Raw genomic sequence first — 24,342 nt, 5'->3', positions numbered from 1 at the left:
CAGATCTCCCATTTTATCATTCCCAAAGATGCTTTATTAGCTTGGGATCTGATGACTGTGGAGACGATCGTGGCTGTGGGGCGATTGTGGCTCAAGAGTTGGCAGTTCGTCTTGTAATCAGAAGGTTGCCGGTTGCCGGTTTGAGCCCCGGCTCCGACAGTCTCGGTCGTTGTGTCCTTGGACAAGACACTTCACCCGTTGCCTACTGGTAGTGGTCAGAGGGCCCGGTGGCGCCAGTGTCCGGCAGCCTCGCTTCTGTCAGTGTGCCCCAGGGCAGCTGTGGCTACAATGTATCTTGCCATCACCAGTGTGTGAATGGGTGAATGACTGAATGTAGTGTAAAGCACTTTGGGGTCCATAGGGACTAAGTAAAGCGCTATACAAATACAGGCCATTTACCATTTGAGCACAGTTAACTCACTGTCATGTTCAAGAAGCCAGTTTGAGAGGGTTTGATCATGTGTGACCTGGTGCATTATCTTGCTGGACACACCATCAGAAGATAAGTACACTGTAGCCATAAAGGGATGGACATGGTTAGCAACAATACTCAGGCAGGCTTTGGTGTTTAAAAGATGCTCTTTTAGTACTAAAGAGCCCTGAGTGTGACAAGAAAAATACCACACATCATTGTACCACCATCATTAGAAGCAGCTCTCATGTTGTTTACCCCAATTTCCAATTTCTGACTCTACCATCCAAATATTACACCAGAAAATGAGACTTAGCAGACCAGGATTTTTTTTTCCAATGATCTATTTCCAGTTTTGTTGAGACTAAAGCCTGAGTTTCCTGTTTTTAGCTAAAAGGAGTTTAGCCGGTGTGGTCTTCTGCGGCTGAGACCCATCTGCTTCAAAGTTTGATGTGCTGTCAGACATGCTCTTATGGAGCAACAACAAATTTGGATCAAATAATAAGTGGTTATTTGAAATACTGTTGCCTTTCTATCAGCTTGAAACAGTCTTCCCATTCTCCTCTGACCTCTGAAATCAATAAGGCATTTTTACCCTTAAAACTGGATGTTTTGTCTTTTTTGACCGTTCACTGTAAACCCCAGAGATAGTTGTGTGGGAAAATCCCAGCAGATCAAGAGTCTCTGAAATACTCATATCAACCCATTTGCCACCCTCTTTGGATGTTAACAGTCCACTCAATGGACATTATTAGCAGCAAAAAGGCCCATAAACCACCTTTTATCCCCATTCCACAACTTCAACAAGTGCAAGAACTTGAACTAAGCACCAAATGCTGTTACAGGTGTACAGTATCTGGCTGCTGAATTGAAGTAAATGAGGTTGTGTGCACTGCCCCTTTAAGAATGTAGTCAAAACAAAGCGTGGACTGGCCGGCCGCACGGAAGTGGTTTTGTTTCGGTGGTGAGCCACAATAATATGTGAGAAATGAGAGGTGCTACGTTATTAAAACACAACTAGGTCTCCTAAAAGTTTTTGTTTTGTATTTCTTCAAGAATATTTTATTTTTCATTAATATTTTTTATATCGCTCGAACTAAACGAGAGATAGCTAGTTAGCTTTTTTTTTTAGCTAGCTTTATTATCGCAAGCAACCATGCCTTCCTACAATGAACTAAGGAAAACCAACTACTTCTACTACTTCATCAAATTTACCTTAAATATCTACTCGATGGTCTTCTCGGTAAGTTTCTGGTCCAAAAATTAATGTCAGCCTTGGTAGTAAGTTCATTTGCGCTGCAACAGTGTCTGCTAACTGAAGACCCTAAGCATCCAGTATCATCGCCAAGACATAATTCCAGAGATCATTGAAAACACTGGTGTTTCAATATATACCACCTTCTCTAGAGTCATGTGTATTTTGTAGCATATAACCTAAACCATATTGCAAAAATACATATTCTACTCTGGAATTCGGCATATGTCACTCAACAAAGATAAATGGTCTTTGAACTGTAATTTGAATGGAAATCAGTGATTTGCCTTATACACTGGCTAACTTCCACCTACATATGGGGCACAGCTTCAGATTGGATATGTGTGTGATCAAACTGAAAGAAACCGCCTTGTGTTCGATAGCACACTTTCCACACTTACTAAAATATTATAATTATTAGGAAATTAAGAGTTTCTAATCACTACTTTGTGTTGGGAAATGTAGGATTAAATTGGGTGTGTTTTTCCAATGGGTTTCGGTTTAGAATTGTCTGGATGCTAGCTAGCTGGTTACGTCTGCGGAAAGACATTTTCCAGTAAGGCCCCATGTATCGTCCCAAAGCATAACCTGTTATAACACCTGCCTTTTAAATAAGACAATGCCGAGACATTCATTCCTCAATTTGGCATTGAAACAATACACCGGGGGCTCGGACTAACAAACAGCATCGTGGTGCAGGGCGTTGGATCCAGTTAAGGGTACGATGATGCGAGTAAATAATACGCCGACAGAAAATCCGGCCCCGCTGATAGATGCTAATTTGAGTTCTTTTCCTTCTTATTATAATTCCTAATAATATATCGTATCATGTGTGTAATGCAGGTTAAATCCAGAAATTGTGTTTTATTCATGTTCATTCGATTATCTTTATTTAATCATCGCGGTTGTACAAATAGTTTAATGTACATAAATAACATTATTACACACAGATTATTCAGTTTATTACTTTAAGGTGAGGGAAGGTGAGCAAACAGAAATAGATTTCTTTGACTCCTAACTAGCCCAGCAGATAAATTGACTAATTTAAATTTTATCAGTGTAAACACTGACATAAAAATGCCCAGTTTCATTAGGATGGTCAGACTTATGCAAAGGTGACATCAAAATCTGACATTTCATTATTGCATGTACAGCGCTGTTTTAGTAAGTTGCACTTAACCTTTTAACTTTGGTTTTAGCTGCAGAAGTTCTCTATCCCTGCAGGAATTTTGGCAGCTTAATGAACAATCTGCTTGAATTTTCTCGTGTTATTCCTTCATAAAGCGGCTGGTGATAATTAAGGATCCTTTCTACTTAAAATGCTGGAAGAGTCCATGAATGTCTTGCAAGGGCATTAAGAAGTAAAGATGAGTCATTCTTAGCATGTGTTTTTTTTCTGCCTCCCGGCTTCCATAACCCCACCTCGATACCACTTCCAGAAAAAATGTTAGAGCAATGTTCACAGCCAGCTATATATAAGCTATAAGCTTAACTTGTTTCCATTAGCACTGCAAACTACCGTTCATATAGTCAGCCTTCACCTATGTCTCTCTCTTAATGCTTAATTATTAATTATTAAAGTCAAACACGCACAGAATTGTGTGAATGTGTCACTGTTTTTGGCCCCCTCACAACCCACTATGGTTTTGGGGGTTTGTGATCCATTTGTGTTAACTCTTATCTTCTTTACTGCTGTGAGAAAGGTTAGTGCTGATATTGGAAATAAGCCAGATGTACCGGATCTGCCAGTACTTTATAGATGGTTGTGAATTGTAAATAGAGCTGAAGTAGATGGACCCTACTCTTAAAGCAGATTGATTTTCATTTGGAAACAGATGCAATAACAGGGAAGCAACTACGGGTTGGTCCTTCCCTTTTTGTACCACTTCCATTAGTTAAACAACCCTCTATTTTTCTCATATGTCAGTGGAAAGTAACAAGTAACTAATAAAACTGTCTGGACACCAAAGTGTAAAGCAAGGGTGTGACTATGGACCTGGGGTTGTTTGTGATTATATAATGATGATCATTATTTTTCACCAGCATACAATTTTGCCCCTTTTTCTGTGCCCCATACAATCCTTTCACATTTTCTTGCCTTTATCCAACATTATGTGAGCAACGAGGACAACTCCAGCCCATTTTGGGGTTTGTTTACAAGAAACCAAAGCTTCTGAATCTGTACATTTAATAGATTGGGAGATTATTTACTTTAGATTTTATCTATAAAGGTCATATCTCTTAGGAACGATTCCTAAATCAGCCATACAAGAGAATTTAGGCAGTAAAATGAGGCCATTATCACTGATATTGCGTAATGCAGATTGAAAATGTCTGAAGGGAGCATTTCCTGCCTTGTGTTACTGCAGCAACAATGTAATTCTGCTCTCATTTGATTTGATTTGCACAGAGTGACAAAACAAACTGAACGCAGGCTAAAAGATGTTCCAGTGTTTTTGCTTTCCCTGTAGGATTGGTGGTGTTATTTATCCAAACTTAAAATACACTGGCTAATCTCTGCTTTCAATTGGGATCGAAGTCTGAGTTCTGTTAGTATTTGCTGTGAGCTGGGATGGTATAGAAGAAATGAAACATGGGGGCACGGTGGGTTAGAACTGTTGCCTCACAGTAAGAAGGTTGACCAGGTCGACTCCATCTGCTGACCAACCAGTCTGTGGGCCACAGTTGTTGTTGGTCAGCTAGGCGCAGAGAAGAGTGAAGTTATATCATACAAAGGGCTGAAGTGAAACCAAGATTTTAGAAACTGTGAAAAGTGTCACTGTAGCCACTATGTGAACCTTTCATGCTTTCATCCTTTCATGCTCCTTTTCCCAGTGAACTCCGCTATAGCTACCTTCTCTCGGCCCACTTGTCAGCCACTCAACATTTAGCATTAGCTTACGTCATCTACTTCAGCAACCCACACTCAGGACCTTGGAGGACTGCACAGGAGCACATCTCGGGTCTCCCCATGCCCCCCCCCGTTAGCCCTGTGACAAATGGCAAGATCTATGAAGCTTTTCGCCCTGTGGTAGCTGGGATAGGGTCCAGCCTATAAGCAGAAGAGAATGGATGGATGGATTGATGAAAGACGAGCCTAAATAGGCACATGGTGCCGTAATTGAGGCCTAAAAATTCAACAATCAAAAGTAACGCCAGGGACAGTTTTAATTATCTTGAAATTTCACTTAGAAGTTTAATTCAGTATGCTTGACAAAAAAAACCCAAACTCTCTCTTGCACTCTCTCTTGGTTTTAATCAGAATTAGAATACTTTATTAATCCCTAAGGAAATTATGTGGTTACAGTTGCTCCAAGACAATAACAGTAACAAACTGCACTAAATTAAATAATATAATATATTACAAAGTTTACAAAATATAAGAAATAGCTCTAATATTTTTAAAAAGCTCAATTATAAATATCCATAATATTGCAGAGGTGAAATATACAGACTGACATTTTACTCTGAAGCTTTGTTATTTTACTGTAGAGCATATGCAAAAGGATTTAACTGTTGCACTGTGTACTGTGCATTAGATGGAGGAGTTGTGCAGGGAGCCACAGGCAGGAATGATTTCCTGTGTAGTTCAGTGGTGCATCTCAGTCTCTCACTGAATGTGCTCCTGTGACTGGCCAGCACATCATGGAGTGGGTGGGAGGTATTGTCCAGCATTGTCGTTATTGTGGACATCTGCCTCTCAAACACCAGACACAACATTACTGGCCTTGTGGATCAGTTTATTAATCAATTTTCCATAACATTAATTATTTAATACATAATTAATTAACATTAATTATGTATGTATTGCAATAACTTCTTTGATTTTGACTGCGTCAGCACCATATTAGGTATACAGCATTGTCCGACTGAGTGACACAACTTTGCTCTAAGTGATAAAGACTGGCAAGAAACCTAGCATAGATTGAGGTTCATCAGGTCATTACTCATAACTCAAAGTTTCTTTGTGTGATCTTGATTAATCTCATTAAAGACTGGTGCAATCTTGTACATGCACGGTGACTTTGCTCAGCTGTGTGAAGCCTGAAACCTCTCACTTCCGATCGCAACTTAAAATTTGAGCTATTGAGCTGCTTCCTCCTTTTAAGTGTAAAATGGTTTGGGCTTATAAATTGCCAGTTGTGACTTCACTTTCTTTCATTCTCTGTGTAACGTCAGTGAGTGGGTATATTGCAGTTGACATAGTGGTGCAGTAGTCGGCTGGCTGTGGCCTTGCATGTTGCATGTTCTCTCTGTGCCTGTATGGGTTCTCTCCAGGTTCTCCAGCTTCCTCCCACGGAAGGAGGCATGGGCTGATAGTGTACTGTTGTCTGTCCTCTGTGTTAACACTGTCACGGTCTGGCGGCCTGTCCAGAGTGTACCCAGCTGCTCGCCCAGTGACAGCTGGGACAGGCTCCAGCCCCCACTATGACCTAAGTTGGATGGATAGATATAGTTGAATTTTGAGTGGTCTGGAGCCTCATCCTGGCTGAGACGTAACACTTTCGCCTAACAATAATTTTTTAGTCTGGCCTCCAATAACCTGTGACATTAGAAATTATGTGGAAGTGACCTTTGCTAAACTATTAAAGATACTTTTTAAAGAGGGATTTTTGTCACTTTTCAAATAAATGTGTGAGTCAGCCTTTAAGCAGGCAGGGTAAATTGTTTGCATGTTAAAGCTTTTTTACCCAAGTAAGAGAAACATACCAGTCAAATTCATATCGTTTTTGTTTGTTCCTTTTCAACAAACTGCTTTTAGTTTCCATTTAGTAGCTCAGCCTTGTCAGTTGGCATTGGCATTTCTTCTCAGACAGTTTTGACTAAAAGGGCATCTTAATTCTGAAAAGTATTAAAACAAGTGTTGAAGCAGGAAATTTAGACTTTAAAGTCCTTTAAAGTTGTCAGTCTGTACTACTCACCAAGCAGTATCACAGTAAATATACAGGCAAATATAAAGTTTTTTTGTATAAGATTTACTGAGGTATTCATCGCATGACCTCCCTCCGATTCTCTGTTTCTCTGTCTGTCTCCAGCTGATGGGTCTTTGTGTACTGTGCGTGGGAGTGTATGCTGAAGTGGAAAGGCAGAAGAATCGAACCCTGGAGGGTCTTTTCCTGGCTCCTGCCGTGGTGCTCATCCTGCTGGGCTTGGTCATGTTCACTGTGTCAGTGGTGGGCATGGTTGGATCCCTCAGGGACAATAAGACCCTGCTACACATGGTAAGGGAGATGTAGGCGGACAGGTGGGGGATGTGTCTTGCAGGTCCTGCTCATTTCCTAGCTTCATATTTCCTGGAATCTAATAAAGTTTCACTTTGCGGGCTCCCAGTTCAAAATAATCCTGGTTTATTTTATACTGGGCCTTGGTGCAGCGCCTCCATTCATTCTCAGCTTTGGACATGTTTAATATGAGCGCCTACCATCTTATATATGACAGAAAATAAGAAGAAGCATGAATGGATAAGGTTAACTGTACATGATAAGTAGTTGTTGTCAGAAGTTTATATGCACTCATCATGGGCATAAATGTCATGGTAATTTATGGTTTTTAATTAGGTTTTTTTTTTTTTTTTAACTGTTCTTTTGACAAATGACAAACCATATCGACAGTTTGTGGACTAAGCCAGCTCCGTGTCAGGAAACCAGCCAGTTCGAATGAACTCTACCAAGAAGAACGATCAAATATCCAGTCAGAATTATGCCAGAAGCTTGTTGATGTAAAAGCATCTGGTCAAGGTGCAACTTGCTAATGGACATTTCACTAAAAATATTAGGGAGTGTGTATATATTTGAGCCTTGTGTGGAAATCTAAAACTAATTCAAATGTGTGCACACACTTCTTGTTTTTCAAAGCCAGAAAAATGTATGCTGTATAATCATTCCACCCTGGAAAAAGAACAGTTCAAAGAAACTCAGACGTTCATGACCGTGATGAGTGTATACAAACATCTGACCATGACTGTATTTTATATTTACAGAACGGCATCTGTGTTGATGCTATTCTTTTTGATACAGGATAACTTATTCATGTTTATGTTCACGCTGATAACTTTGTAAACTTGACATTTGGTTTCAGAATGAAATGGGTAATGAAAATTAAAAAAATATTTAAATTTCGTGTTTGTGGACATATTCATGCACAAATTGCCACACGCATCAACTTGCATAAAAATGAATTCACAGAATTTAAAGCACTGATCACTCTTTACTCCTTAAACTCAGCACAGCTCGAGGTTTGACAATAATAGGAGGGAAAAAAACTCAAAGGGAGCAGGGAAATGTTCTTTGTGGTTGCTGTGTAACAATCTAGTTAGCTAGAGCTAAATAACTTAAATTGAAAGGGGGATTAAAAGTTGGAAATAAAGAAATGTAATGCCTCTGTTTATATTGTGATGAAAAGAACTAATTTTATATCGTGAAAGACATGAAATTAATGGGGAAATATAAATTATGTTCCCTTCTACTGGTATTTGCTTCCATTTATATCAAGCCGATTTTACCAAGTTCTTTTGTTTTTTGTTTAACTCTGTTTCCAACAAACTGAAGAATTAATTGAAGATTTAATAACAGTTTTACTAAAGCAGCGTGCCTGGAACCAGTTCTTAAGTGTTTTCTGTTAAAACAGACACTAATCTAAAGCTTACATTTGAGCCAATCAGTACATGCTTAAGCCAAATTGTATAGTAGCAGAACATCTGCAGATTTGTGTATTGTTGAAATAAATAAATAAAAATACTTTAAATGCTGGAGGACGGGGTTCAAATCAACATATCAGTAAGCTTAATAATAATAATGTCAGTGACCTAATAAACTGAAAGTCTGAACTCTTACAATCTATTAATAATTTACAGTAGAATTACAGAGAGGCCATTCCTCACTTATAAATGATCTTTGAACAAGTGTTTATCACAGCTTTCAGATAATGCACAAACAACTCAACAGCCCCGTTCATTTTTGTCCATCATCAAGTTAAAGAAGTAAAATGAGTTAGCTGGCCCTGTTTGGCTTCAGCTGTGACGAGACAGTGCTGGAAGCATGCCACGGAAAAGCCGGGGGTGTATATACACTTAACAAATAAATCCAATTAGCTTTGAACTTTTTTCCATTTCTGTATGACAGCAGGTCTTGGCTTATCCTTTTCAGGGTCGCGGGGGGCGCTGGAGCCTATCCCAGCTGTCATGGGGCGAGAGGCAGGGTACACCCTGGACAGGTCGCCAGTCTGTCGCAGGGCCAACACACAGGGACAGACAACCATTCACACTCCCATTCACACCTAGTGGCAATTTGGATTATCCAATTAACCTATCCCCACAAGCTGCATGTCTTTGGACGGTGGGAGGAACCCGGAGTACCCGGAGGGAACCCACGCAAACACGGGGAGAACATGCAAACTCCACACAGAAAGACCCCGGCCTGATGGTGGAATTGAACTCAGGACCTCCTTGCTGTGCGGCAACAGTGCTAACCACCGTGCCACCGTGCTTTTTTGGCTTATTGATTCATTTATTTTTTAAGTTTAATCTGAAACGGATCCATTATGCTGTGTGTCTTTGTGTTGAACAACTGAACTGAGCACATTTTGCTCGATTACAGAATAAAATTTATTCTTGGTAAAAAAAAAAAATAGATATAGTCTGTTTTCTTAGTTTGTCAGCACACCATTACCCATTATACTTTTATGCTGTGTAACTCTCTTTTTTCTTCTTCCACAGTTCCTTTGTGTTCTCTGTGTCTTGCTGCTTCTCCAGGCAATTGCTCTCGCCACAGCTCTGATCTTTGAGAAAAAGGTAAACATCTCATTTCCTCTGTGCGTCTATTGCAGTCTACTCAGTCCACAGTGCAGTGTTTTTGAGGGGGGGTTTGTATGGTTTTCAGTCCCTTCAGTGTTTTGTTTCCTCATCAGTCTGACTCATCAGTCCCCAAAACTCTATAATGATGAGCCAAAATGGAGAGTTTGGAATTGCTTATTTCTTAGAAATGGAAGACTGGAATGCCTCATTTATATTTGTATTCAGGCCCTTTGTTAAGATACTCGCGGTTGTGCATGCTATACAGCATCCTGTTTCTGGTAAAGGGCCTTAAGATGCTAAAGCTCAAAGCAATATGCCTAATTTAATTCACGGGCATGATTACCAGAGGCTCACTCCTGCCTACAGATGGTCAGACAGTTGATGGTATTTCAGATGGAAAACCAAATCACGAAGTTGAGAGAATTGTCTGTTGACCTAGTTGATGAATCTCCTGCAATCCACAGATCTGGGAAAAGATGCATAAATGTTTCTGGACCATTGCAAGTTGTGACGACTACCCCATGATTAACAAAGGGAAGACGTTGCAGCCAACAACAGTCTTCTTAGATATGGCCTCCTAGGAAAATGTAGTCAACTGGGATGAAAGGCATCTCAAAAATCACTATAAATGAGTGTTAACCAGGCAATCATTGGTGCAGCTTTTCAGCAATTAGACCTTTAAGGTAGCCTGTCCAAGCAGGAGCCATCCCTCAGTAATAAGTACATGAAGGTCCACTGGGCGTTTGCACAAAGATACCCCAATGACTTTCAGACCATGAGATGGAAAATACTCGATTCTGGTGGATCAGAAACCGCAGGCACTACATGACGGTGGCAGCATCATGCTCTGGGCATAGTCTTCTGCAACAGGTTCAGAATTATCAGAATAAATGGAAGGATGAATGCAGGAAAAGATGGTGCAATCCTGAAGGAAAGTATTTTCCAGTGTTCTTGTTCTTATGAGGGGAAATGGTCTACATGTTAACAATGGTTTTATGCCCTTGAGTAGCACGGTCCTGATATGAACCTAGTAGAATATCACTGCCTATCACAATATCACAAGCCTGAAAGTTGCTGTACACTGACACTCCCCTACCAAATTGGGTAAGTGTGCGCAGTTCTGCCAACAAGATGACCTTTAAGAAGAAAGATGCCAAAATACAAGTGTGTCAGCTGGTACATTAAACTGCTTTTATTTTTTATAAGTATTCAGACTCTTCACTTATTATTTAGTAAGTAAAGCCTTCTAGAGAAAAACAAGTGTAAAAATGAACTGAATCCATTTTAAAATGAGCCCAAAACATAACAAAATATATACAACTTTGAAGGTTCAGAAAACCTTCTGAATGTACTGTACATTACTCCCAGTCAGAACTATGATCAGATCTGGTCAGCCCAGCATTTCTTCACTGTACTTTATGATTGCCATTATTTATAATCATCCTCTGTGTTTCTCCCTCTGTGTCATCTAGACGTCTGCCTTGTTTCAGAGCACTATACGAGAAGGAATAAAACACTACTACGACGATCTCGACTTCAAAAACATCTTGGACTACGTGCAGCAAAAGGTAGTGACGCATTAGAAAATGTTGACAGACAGGGCATCTTTTGTGAAATACTTTTCTATACAGGTGTCGTAGCAGACTGATGAGTCAATGTTGTTGACATAAAAAGGTCTGGGATAATAGGGTGTGGGATGTACCATCTAGAGGTTATCCAGATAACCTTTTAAGTATTTCATTTGCTTGAGTTTGCAGACTGTGTCTAAAGTCGCACTCAGTGATCTGCCAGTGGATAACCAGAGTAATTGTCTCATTATTATAGTATATTAAGCTGCACCTTAATAGGAGACAGTCTCGTGCTAGTTCACCCTTCAGAAGTGCTTGTACATGAAGTAGTTCACACTCACAGTAATTTTTAGTGGTTTTAGGGGTTATGAACTGTTCTTTTTCAGCAGGGCTGAGATGTACCACCTGTCCTGCTCACCACATTCCACTTCCTGAAAAAGAAAGTACCCAGTTTGACACATGGAGGGAGATGGAGTGCTCCCAAGTGCAAGTGGGATTTCCAGGGAGCGATCTCTGATATTAGTACAAGATGTGATCAAAATGTTAGGAGACTGTTCCTGCTGCATACAAATGTAGTATGGTACGGCTGTGGGCAGGAACCAAGCGCAGACAATAACTGTGCAGAATTAGGAATCTGTGTGGTGTAGCACAGTAAACATCATGGCCTGTGTACTGCTGCACAGTGTGACTGCTTCATAGGGAATGACAGCCAAATTTAAATCGAGTTCAGTTGTTTGCCTTTTATAAGCACTACACTTAGATTGCACCTAGTGTCAGCTCTGCTGACCTAACACTCTTCAGATACAGGATATTTATTTATTGAACTTTAAAGATCGGCTGAAAAGGACATTTAAGCTTTCAGTGTCTACTCAGAAATGATATGTTGCCTCTTAACTATCACAGCGTTTTCAAAGGCTTTCTATCGAGGGACTTTTTCATCAGCGGAGAGTGCAGTAAATCCTGCTCCTGCCTGTCCTCCTGTCTTATCTGTACAGAGAGTGTGCTGTTTTGTGTAACAGCATGCAGCTGTGCTCAGGTGATTGCAGAGATGGAGATGTCCTTTGTCAAGGGGAGAATTTTCTCCTTGAAGTGCTTTAAAATGATAGCCTTTAACTGATTGCCAGAAACTCTCCTGTCTTTACATGACCACTTAATTTCTACTGCATTGCCACAGTGACATTTCTGTAGGAGGTGGATATACAGGCACCGCTTTGAATTGGCCACTCTTTTGTTTTGTTATTGCTTCATGCTTGGCTCCTAACGGCCTTTTCCCTTTACCCTCATTTATTTCCCAGTTTTCATGTTGTGGAGGAGATGAGTATAAGGACTGGAACGTCAACCAGTACCATTTCTGCAATGGTACTGGTCCACTAGCATGTGGGGTTCCATACACATGTTGTATTCGCCACAAGGTGAGTTCAAACAACACACATACACAGACAATGCAAACATGGTACGGAAGCTGTTATTAAAACCATGCTGTTTCTGGTGCTTGTTAAGGATTTATTTACACCTAGAATCCAGTCCATTGTAGTTCTGATAATTGAGAGCAAAGTCAGTTGTTACCTTTCAGTTTCAATGCTGGTCAAACAAAACATTTTTTTTTAAAAAGAAGAAGAGCAGGTAACATAAATCAGCTCACAGAAAACTCAATCATTTGAACATCTGAACCATTAGCTGGACACGAGCCCTTGTAAGGGAGTCAAATTTAGAAATGTCTTTAAGCGTCTTTTTTTCAATCAAAGACTCTAATTTATAGTTCAACACTGTATCTAGACACTGTATAAAATATAACCGGGGACATCGGGGTTACATTAGCAGACACATGTTATTAGTTTTCCACTGCTGTTAGTGAGTTTACAGTTCCCAGACACCATAAAAGAGGAAAGAAGACACAGGCAACTTGTACTTAAATATCTAAATGTTTCCCTCAGCTGCTTCTTGTTTCTGTTAAGTATGGATCACGATCAGATGACTCTTTCTTTGCACCGAGGCTAGCCGAGTTAGAATAATTGGCGTTTGATTGAACATCGATTTCTGCCCCCTTCACTGGAGATATGGAAATAGTTTAATGCTTTAATGCTGTACATTTATGTTCCCGTGCTTACCATATAATTGCATGTGTAAGGCTATGACTTTTGTTGCTAACTCATCAACAGTGAAAATTGATTTGCTGCTTACTCCTTTGCTTGCAGCTACAGGTATTTGAAGTCTTCTGGAAGTTAGAGAGCTTACCTCGCAGCTAAAGCAGAAACTTAGGTTTAAACTACTTGTTTTTCAGACAGGTGTATGGCTGCATGGGCATATGAACAACACAAAGTTTGTGTATGTTTGGTTATTTCAGAGGCCTCAAACGGCTCTTTAAACCAGCCTCGCAGACATTCTCTCTATGGTGGGAACACATTTTAGAGCCACTTCAAGCCTGTAGTTGGCAAATACTGATATCTTGTGGCCAGGAAAGAGTGATGTCATCAGTGATATTACCTTGCCTTGCTGCTCTGTCTGATTATCTCTGTCCTGCTCATACATGTCCACAAATTCTCATCAGGGTAGCGATGGCCTGTGTTTTATCAAAGAAAGAAGGGGGGATTTTATCTCCACAACCCATTCGTAATTGATTTTGTGAGAGAAAAACATCATCCAGCTAACAGGAAATAGGGTGTGAATCAAAGGTATGAGCCTTTGGATGATTTCTTTCTCTAAAGGAAATGTTGGTCACTTGCGGCCACCTTTATCTCCCATATGCCGAGTATCATTCTTGCTCTTGTGCTCAAAGCACTGATAGCGTCTCTGGAAGCAGTGGAGTGTGCTGAAGAAATTAATGACAAAGTTATCCAGCACTCTCTCTGTCTCTCTCTCTCTCTCGCTCACTCACACACACACACACACACAGACACAGACAGACAGACACACACACACAGAGCAGAGATAGAAGAATTGCTTATGAAGGCTGAACGTTGGCTATGTTTGTGCCATTATCAGTTCCTATCTGTCATGGCTGCAGCCATTTTGCCAAGGCTTGAGTTTACGCTCTAGTTGGCAGGGGACAGGACCCCCCCCCCCCCCCCCCCCCCCCCCCCCGTGAGGAGCTTCAGTCTACATGTTCCCATGGTGGTGTCTCTGGTCACTGTGGCTCAGCTTAAATCTTGTCTCTGACTCTGGACATCTTTGCTCTTTGCACAGACGGGAGAAGTCATCAACACCCTGTGTGGTTACCAGACTCTGGATAAACAGGTAGGAACAACAAAACAACTTTTATCACATGGTTTTTCTATCTGTGCATCATAACATCAACATTTTTGGAGCTGTCATATATACGGGTCAACACAACTACCATGTAACTGAGGGCGAGCCACACCTCCTGATGCACAAAAGTATATTGAAGTAGATGTTGTTGTTTTTCTGTTCAAACGCTGTTTCGTATCTTCTGTCGAGTAATATGACATCTACAGTGAATCTTGCAGTCCTGCAGCTGCTTTTTTTGACAGCCTTACTCTGTCCAATCCTGTCAGTGTTTGACTTGAAAACACTTCTGTAGGGGACTAAATGTAATTTGATCTCTTCTCAACACTGCTGTCCAAATCTGTCTTGCCTTTAAGTGGAGATCTACATACAAACAAATCTGTCTGAACACTGCTGCCAAAGTAAAACACACACACACACACACACTCTCACACACACACACACACACACACACACACACACTGAAAGATACGTGATGAATACAACTTTTAATGTGTTCCTCATATATTACTTGAGTAACCCCCTTTTTTCTTTACCTGACATTAGTATAATGTAGTATTTGGGAAATGCTAATACTGTAAGAATGCATTTATTTTAATGGCTTTCACTCATCTTGTATTCAGTTTCATTTGTATTACTTTATATCTACTTTTATAATATCTACTTTTTAATGTGACTGCAGAAAGTGACTTCTACCTCACACCAGTCAGCCACAGCATTAAAACCACCTGCATGATGTTGCATGGGCAAGACTTCTGCCAATGATCCTCTGTCTGTTGTATTTGGCACGGGTATTGGCACCAGAATTCTTGTGGGTTTTAGGGTGGGGCATCAGGCTTGTTCCAGCACATTCCACGGATGCTTGACTAGATTAGGATCTAAAGATTTGTATTGGCCCGGTCAATGCCTTGAACTCTCTTTTGGGTTCCTTGCCAGGGGTAGGCAACTCCAGGCCTCGAGTGCCGGTGTCCTGCAGGTTTTAGATCTCACCCTGTGTCAAGACACCTGAATCAAATGATTAGTTCATTACCAGGCCTCTGGAGATCTTCAAGACATGTTGAGGAGGTAATTTAGCAATTTGAATCAAGGACACATCTAAAACCCACAGGACACCGGCACTCGATGCCTGGAGTTGCCTACCCCTGCTTGAACCCTTCCTTCCATTTTTGTAGTATAGTGAGGCGTTCTGTCCGGCTGGGATAGAACGCAGCCACTGCTATCAGGGAGCACCGTTAGCATGTATGGAGTGTGCTTGGCTTGTACCAGTGTTTTTGTTGGTGTTCATGTAAAACACAAATTCACACAAGTGTGCCCAGCTGGTCACTGCATTGTAAAGAGATCAATGTGAAACTCTTAACCTGTCTGTGGTTTTAATGTTGCGGCTAATTAGTGTTACAGTTTCTCTACTTCTGCTTTATTTTTAGCAGCAGCTCAGTTTGACTTTGAAAATGAAACTGTCTTGTTGTTGTCTTCGTGTGGTCTGTGTATCAGCGTGAAACCCTGCATGAGCTGATCTATGTGCGAGGCTGCATCCACGCAGTCAACCTCTGGATGAGTGACAACATTGGAAAAACCGTTGGACTCTGCTGCGCCATTGGGCTGCCACAGGTAATTAAAAACTCGAGGCACCGACTCACTGAAACGCGACTCTTTTGGAAACCAGCTTTCAAAGCATTTGCACTTCTTCCGCAGAATCCTTTTATCAAAACTGTAAGCCATCACTTACTCTGACGGTTAGGTTCATTTGCTTTGAAATTTTCCTACCTGGCAAAGAGTCTACCTTTTCTGCTGCCAGAAAAAAAAAATAGGATTTGTTTGTTTGTTTTTTGTTTTTTCAGTAAAACCTAAGCTAACCTTCAACTGCTTCTGCAGATATTTATTGAGTGTGGATGTTGTTGTTTTTGTTTTCATAGTTTCATTGTAATAAAATCTGTCTACTGCAGTCCTGGTGGTTAACTAACTAACTACCACATTTGTATCTTCTTTTTGTTGTGACAAAAGTAAAATACTCATCATACGTTGTGTCATAATACAATATTTCTGGAGCACTTGTTTTATAGCTTTGCCCTTTGCTTACACAGTGCAGACTTTCAGCTTTAATTTGAGGGGCTTCACCAAACCATGACAATAACCATAGAGATGCTGCTTTTCTACACAGTCTCCTGCTTTCAGCTTCCAAAATATAATTTTGGGATTTTCCCAAGTTGACATAATCAAACACAAAATGGTTATTTTTAGCACTTTGGTAGGAATAGAAATAAGATGAAGCAAAAAGTGCTGCTTGATATCTGGAAACAGTGGTTTCTCTATATGTTCCAGCCCTTTATTACAGCTGCTTTCTGTTGCTGTAGTAAAGGCTTGCCAAAGGATTTGTGCTCTTTGTTAGTGGGTCTTCCTGGCAGAATTATCATTGCAGAATATTTCTACTCTTTTATCATCTACAACTCCTGGATGCCTTTTACTAATCACTGTTGTCCCCGTGTCGTTGTAAGCCATGTCTCCATGGCATCAAACTACCTCATTTGTGTTTTATACGTTATGCTGCACACTTCTGATCATAAACTGGCATTTTTTTCTTGTGTCATTGTGTTACTGCTTAATCTCAGCATCCCTGGTCCAAAGAATCCTGCTGCAGAATTGCTCTGGCTTTTCAGATTTCTTTTTGCAAATTGTAACCTGGCTTCGCTGTTTCTTGTTTTTTTTCCATCTTGTGGTGAACCCTCCGTATGTCCCCTCACGAAGTAGTCTCCTTTTGCTAAATGTGGATAATTGTATGTCTGTCTCCTTGAAACTGCACTGGGCTCTCTGATGTTGTCATTTTTGGATAAAATATTTATTTTCAAATGAAATGAGATGAGATACATTTGTCATGGATGAGTTAGTGAATTAATATGACATTTTCTCTAAATATACCTGTAAGGGAAGCAATCTCTTAGTATTATCAGGAGACCTCAACTGATGAGGTACAAAGACACCAAATCGATCTCATCTCTGTTGTTACTCTTCTAATACACTTAGCTAGTTCCTTCTATTTGCACAGGTTTAAGTTCACAGGTGACTTCCCCAAATATTATGAATTATTAGAGCTCCCCAGGTAATACCACCCTGATGTCAATAGGGTTTAAGTTCCACATTTAATAATAAATTAAATTGTAATTTAAAAACTGACTTTTGGACAAAATTAAGAAATCAGGAAAGGGGCGAATACTATTCAACAGCACTGTTTGTTGACTTGGTGCCAATAAATGACAAGTGTTACCTTAACATCTTGCTTATTGTGGAGGATGAGATGGGGTGAGACAGAACGATTTGTCTTCAAAACATGTTTTTTGTTTGCGTTGAAGTCGGGGTCTATGCAGCAAATTAGAGTCCTTGGGCAGAGCAGCATGAATCCGCAATATATCAAACCTTAGCTTGGCATGATTTAGGATACCTGCACATGGGAGTTGTTAGTAGTTCTCAAAAGCTTTTTGCATGATTGATCAGCCTTGTTAATAAATGCATTAAACACACACAGAAAATTGATTTTTAATGATACATCAGTTTGGATTTTTTTTTTGTTGTTGTTGTTTTTTGTTGTTGTTTTTTATCTTGGACTCTACTGGAGCAGCTTTGGATGATCCACAGTGCAAAATAATCTTGGTCTTATTTTAGGCCTTCAGGTTGTCCTCTATCTGACATGAGCAGTTTTGTTCCACAGGAAGGATTTCAGATTTGCTCATTTTAGTCACACTGGTGCTATAATGAACATTCTCCTACACATTCATATATTACATTAAGCAACACTAACTATATGTGTTGATGCCTGATTTATTCATTTGTTGTGTGGGTTCAAAGTGATGTTTCATTCAACTCTGCATAAACTGATACTAATGAATCATTTATTTAATTTGTGGTCTCCTGCAACCTCTAATGGTTAATCTGCATGTGCAATGCCAGGTGACCTTCTGGGAAGACTTTCTCTGTTTGGAAGCAGCTGAAGCTGATCAAGTCTTGGGAATCTAGCGAGCCCCCAGTTTTGTTTGTTGATTTTCATTCTGAATTCTAAATTTACCTCTGATCTGACTTGACTTTTATAAAAGAGTAGCTACTTTTACCCTGTTACAGCTGGATATCATTTTTATAATACAATGCATTCCAACATATCCATTTTAGAGGGCGCTCTACTGCTGCTCTGCTATTGTATTGCAGATCCGGCATTCACATGACCCTCTTCACAGCAGAGTAATGGCTGAAGCTGCATAAGGAAATTATGAATGGAATTTTTCTGTTACCACTGTGAGTGTTTCTCTGCCAAACTGTGCCGGCAGCTCGCATTAACAGAGTCCACTGTTCTGAGTTCAGCACATGAAAGAGCAGCTCTGGCACCAACGTGCAGAACAAATCTTCTGCATTATTGCTGCTGCTTTACTGCCATCAGCGAAACCCCTGACTAGTTCACATACCAACACTGGCATTGTGTGCAGTGTATAGAACAAAACCATGTCCACTAATCCACTAATTGGAAGATGGCTGTTTCGATCCAACTCCTCCAGTCAGCATGTCAGCTGTCCTTAGGCAACTGAACTAATCTGTTTCAAATGATTACTGAGCATTAAAATGTATAGAAAAAAGCACTGTGTGTGTGCGTGTGAGAGAGAGAGAGCGAGAGAATGAATGTGGGTGAATGTGCTCAGTGCTTTTTACTGAGTAGAAAAGTGCTATAGTACAAGTCTGTCCACCAGCTTCTCAAAGAAAAGGCAAAATAAGTGACAGCAGAGAACTTGCATGGATGAGTAGCATTTTCTTCTTGTAACTTCCATACCCAGCCCCAATAGCCGCATGTCTTTGGACTGTGGCAGAGAACATGCAATCTCCACACAGAAAGGCCCTGGCCTGATGATGGAGTCGGACTCGGGACCTTAGCAACAGTGCTAACCACCACCGTGCTGCCCCCAGCTTCCTCCCAAAGTCCAAAGACATGCAGTTATTGGTGTTAGGTTCATTGATGAATTGCATTGCCCAGAGGATTGAGTGCAAGTGGTTGTCTGTCTCTATGTGTTAGCCCTGTGATACACTGGTGACCTGTCCAGGGTGTACTCTGCTTCTCGCCCTATGACTGCTATGATAGGCTCCAGCCCCCCTGTGACCCTAATAAGGACAAGCAGAAGAGAATGGATGGATGAACTTCCATACTGAATCCAACCTCAAACCTAAACAGAAAATCTGTTTCAATAATAGAGTACTGTGAAAAAGTATAGGTCCCATTCCTGATTTCTTAGAGGTTTTTCTTTTTGCATATTTGTCACACCCTGTGTGAAATAGTTGTCCCCCCGTTAGCACCAATAACTGCTATCAGATATTTCACATCACTGAGGAGAAATTTGGGCAAATGGTAAATGGACTTATTCTTAAATGGTATTTTTCTACTCGCCCGGAGTACTCAAAGCGCTGTATACAACATGCCTCATTCAGCCATTCACATCCACTCATACAACACTTCTAAACTCAAGTGCAAACTAATAAACACCCACACACAGTCACACTCCGATGAACGCATCGGAGGGCAACTTGGAGTTAGGATATTTGGCTTGCAGACTGAGGAAGCCAAGGATCGAACCACCAACCTTCCAATCAGTAGCTGATCTGCTCTACCACCTGAGCCACAGCCACCAGCACCCCACTTGTCTTTGCACTTAAAAAAAAATTCAGCTGCATTGGAGGGTTTTTTCAGCATGAACAGCCTGTTTAAGGTCATGCCAAAGCATCTCATTCTCATTGAAGTCTGGACTTTGATAAGGGAACTCCAAAGTGAAACACCCAGAGGTGGACTTCTTGGTATTTTGGATCAGTGTCCTGCTGCATAACCTGAGTGTCCTTGAGCTTCGGAGTATGAACTTTCAGGATTTTCTGGGAGAGAGCAGAATTCAGTCAGTTCAAGCAAGTCGTTCAGGTCCTGAAGCAGCAAAGCAGCTCCATCAAACTACCACCTCCATGTTTGAATGTTGGTGTGATGTTCTTTTTATCAAATGTTGTGTTACTTTTATGCCAAGTAGAGTTGGAAAGTGCGTTTTTCCCTTAATAAATTAAACTGTAATTTAAAAACTGACTTTTGGACAAAGTTAAGAAATCAGGAAAGGGGCGAATACTATTCGACGGCACTGTTTGTTGACTTGGTACCAAATAAATGACAAGTGTTACCTTAACATCTTGCTTATTGTGGAGGATGAGATGGGGTGAGACAGAACGATTTGTCTTCAAAACATGTTTTTTGTTTGAGTTGAAGTCGGGGTCTATGCAGCAAATTAGAGTCCTTGGGCAGAGCAGCATGAATCCGCAATATATCGAACCTTAGCTTGGCATGATTTAGGATACCTGCACGTAAGAAGCACATGGGAGTTGTTAGTAGTTCTCAAATGCTTTTTGCACAATTGATCTGCCTTGTTTTATAAATGCATTGCACAAGGAAAATTGATTTTCGATGATCCATCAGTTTGGGTTTTTGTCATTGTTGTTGTTTTTATTCTTGGACTGTACTAGAGTAGCTTTGGAGGATTCACAGTGCAAAATAATCTTGATCTTATCTTAGGCCCTCAGGTGTCCTCTATCTGACATGAGCAGTTTTGGCCCCTTTGCCTTTAAAGTCACCTTCATTTTAAAGGTGCTCTGATGACCATATTAAGAAAGTCCTTTCCCATTAGAGACTACTTGCAGGTATACTGACCTCATTGTTTCGAACTGACTATGTTTAATGCAAATTTCCACCTTTTTTAGTGTATATATGACAGAAAACAAGGGAAAACACTGGTATTTGATAAATTTTTCATGATTAGCAACTCAGATGATGACTGATGGGATGACTGTATCTTGATCCTCTTCCTGCAGCTGCTGGGCATCGTCCTGAGCTGCATCTTCTGGAACCTTCTGGTGGAGATGAGCGAGTCAGCTGACATGGTGGACTTCAAACTAAAGAAGTTTAATTACAGCGAGTTGGACCTGGCTGGTGCCGGGTGGTGCATGTGCCTGCCCAGGGACGGTGGCTACCTGCCCGTCCCAGCCTCAGAGCCTGAGCGTGACCCCATTGATATTCACCTGGAGAAGCTCAAGAAGCAGCCACTCCGTACACACTCTCAGCTCCAAAAACTGCAGCAATCCAGATCTGCCACCGGCCTGGATGAAGTAGACGTTGGCCGCAAGCATAAAAGGGAACACTGAATGGTCTTTTTTTTTTTTAATCATTTTTTTTTTTAAAGTTATCATTATTATTTTGACCTGTCATGCCTTTCGGGAGGTTTTTTTGCCTTTTTTTCTGTCACTGTAGTAATTTTGTTTGTTGGAATTGTGTTGCACTACTTGATAACTGAAACTTTCTGTAACTTGATCAAACAAAATTTGGTCAGTTAAAGTGACTAAATGTACTTTGACACTTTGTGGGTGAATTTGTTTACAACAAAATGTGAGGGAACAACATGCAACAGGAACCTTTTTTACATTTCTTTTGTTTGTGTCTGTTGATCTTCAATGATTTGTGGCACTAAATCATATTTAATTTAATTTGTATAGCCTTTGAAAATGAACTACAGGATGTCTCCATGTGCTAAAGCTTACCTCAGGCTATTTTGAAAATAGCCCAGTAGTCAGAGCACAGTGTGGTGTATAAATTATAAAACCTTGAAAAAATGTTTGGGGTTTTTTTGTTTGTTTTAAAAGTGTTGGAGAAATAGGAGTAGCCAAGTATGTCTTGCGTGTAGCGTCTGTGACGGATGTATAGAGTTTGTGTATTATTTGGTTTAATTATGATTTCTATTTAATTTTGTGAAGTCGGTGTACATTGTAAGACTGATAGTTGTGGAATAACATGGAATGCATGTTTTGTACTGTATATAAAGTAAGTTTAAAGCGGGGTCGCGGGAGACAACAAAAAAGCTCAGTTTGTGTTACACGTGAATTATATTTCTACATCCCAACTACGTCATAACTTTCGCAATAACCAGAACCCCATTTTAACCATGCGCTGTAACCTTCTACGTAACCCAACGGGAACCTCGTGAGAAATCTAACTACACGTCAGGTTGACGCATGCCGCAAAACTTGAATGGCGTGGAAGTTTCCAGTGTAGGGATAAAGGGAGTTTCCGGTTACTACACAAGTTAATACTTTAGTTTCCTGCAGAATTCTTAATCAAGCTTCTGGCTCTCAGCGGGAGGGGGAAGGGTCCATCTACTCATGTTTTTCAACTAATCTTTTTATTCCTCCCATCTTTTAAAGGAACAACTATAAAGGGATTATCCAGACTACTAATCCAGTGGGCCAACAACTCTGACAGTGACAGTTTTTGTATCTGAGCAATGCACTGTTTTGAGCTTTCCCTCAGCTCTTGCTTGTATCAAAACTACTGTTCATTTCAATAAAGCTGAATTTATGTACTGATCTTTTTAATTCTTTTTTTTCTCAGGGCTGTTTGCATATGAGCAGAATAAAGAATAAAATGCTCTTATGACCTCCAAAAGGAATTATTTGACAATAGCAGCATTTCTCTGATAACACTGCTGAAACTTTTTCCAAAAAATTGAGGGGAGAAAGCAACAATAAATGACTTGCCAGAAATCCGAGTAAGTGCTTGGATTTCCATGTGTGACGTCTTCCTTAAAAAGTATCCTAGCTCTAAACTGAAGATTGAAAATTGTTCTCTAGTTTTGGTACTGAAGGGACAGTGTCAGGTTAATGTTAGACCTCAGAGGGATAAAACCACTCTGCATGTACGTATATCGACCTAAGCTCAAAGATCCTGTTGGGGCAGGATGTATTTTAAAGGTGTCTGAACTCCAAAACTGGCTTTTTGGCTGTCATATTAGAACTTTGGAGTCCAATGGAGGCCAACCTGTATCCATAAAGTATCCTAATTAACAGACATATAACATGCTAGAGTTTTGTGCACCAACGTTGGAGCACAGTCTTTTTAGACATGCTGCACCTCACAGGAGGTCATAATATTTATCATTCATGGTTCATTCAAATGCACTGACATGCCAAAAAAAGTCAAGAAGTCCAGTTCAGTGTAGTTATTTGACAGGGGTCACTACATCATCGACCGACTTACTTTTGGAGCCAGCATTGTGGCCTCTTCAGAAACCGCAGTTAGACACTTTGACAGTGGCTTCATCTTTCCTAGCCTTCAGGACCTGGATGGCTTGCCCCTCCCTGACCCTGGTTCTGCTGGAGGTTTTTTCCTCTTAAAAGGGAGATCTTCCTTCCTGCCATTTCCTAGTACTTGCTCACAGTGCATTGCTATTGACTCTTTCTGTCTTAGACAAAATGCAAAAAGACCAAAAATGATCTTGGTCCACATGTAGATAAGAATTGGCCTCTGCCTTTAGGACAAAGAAAGACTGTTACTTTTTTGGGGCTAAGTTCTTGTTGTTTTTCCTCACCCCGTTTCACTTACTGCCTCCATAAGCCCTAGTTTTTTGTTTTTTGTTTTTCATTCTCAAGCAAGGCATAAATGCATACAGCTCGCTCGCTGTCTGCAGGTCATCGTTCTTCACCTACGCACGTCACCTCCTCCTGCATTGAGACGATCACACAACATTGGGTGGAATCATTACAAGAACTCAGCTAAAACTTAAAACTAAAAAGAAAACCCTCAATGGCATGAGTGCAGGATGTGAGCACAACCAGATAAGCCATGATTGGGATAATTTACACATGGATTGTATAGACACGTACATATCTACTTTCTACAGCTTTATCTGTCACAGAAGAGGCTTAATATCAGCGTGACCTGCTGCAAAGGTCACGTGTTGTGCTCAAATACTAATATACAGTCCCAGGATTCTTGGAAAATTGCTGATATTATACCAGTCATTGCAGCATACGCTGTCAACAACCAACAGTGTGTGATGAAGGGAGCCAGGGAAGTAAAATTATATGGTTTTGTTTTTGGTCATTACATTACCACCATCCACAGAATTGAAGCCATTATGAATGAGCTTTTTTTTGGACAAGGTCAAGCAAGCTTTACTGAACAAAATATATTACTACCACAGACCAATAAAACCCATATCATTATACAGGATTGTGCTATAACATGTAT

General features: G+C 40.5%; 1 protein-coding gene across 1 annotated transcript; it reads left to right on the top strand.

The window, feature by feature from the left end:
- Window positions 1–1,329: 1,329 nt before the first annotated feature.
- zgc:110329 (tetraspanin-15) lies at window positions 1,330–22,680 on the top strand. The gene is made up of 8 exons (XM_003448565.5): window positions 1,330–1,655; window positions 6,704–6,889; window positions 9,382–9,456; window positions 10,932–11,027; window positions 12,323–12,439; window positions 14,211–14,261; window positions 15,762–15,878; window positions 21,135–22,680. Exons 1-8 carry the CDS (start codon window positions 1,569–1,571, stop codon window positions 21,462–21,464), a joined length of 1,059 nt encoding a protein of 352 aa, XP_003448613.1. The 5' UTR covers window positions 1,330–1,568; the 3' UTR covers window positions 21,465–22,680.
- Window positions 22,681–24,342: the final 1,662 nt, after the last annotated feature.

This window comes from Oreochromis niloticus, linkage group LG12 (genome assembly GCF_001858045.2).
Source record: "Oreochromis niloticus isolate F11D_XX linkage group LG12, O_niloticus_UMD_NMBU, whole genome shotgun sequence".
NCBI lineage: Eukaryota > Metazoa > Chordata > Actinopteri > Cichliformes > Cichlidae > Oreochromis > Oreochromis niloticus.
The sequence above is the reverse complement of the archived record's forward strand: the minus strand, read 5'-3'. Positions and strand labels throughout refer to the sequence as shown.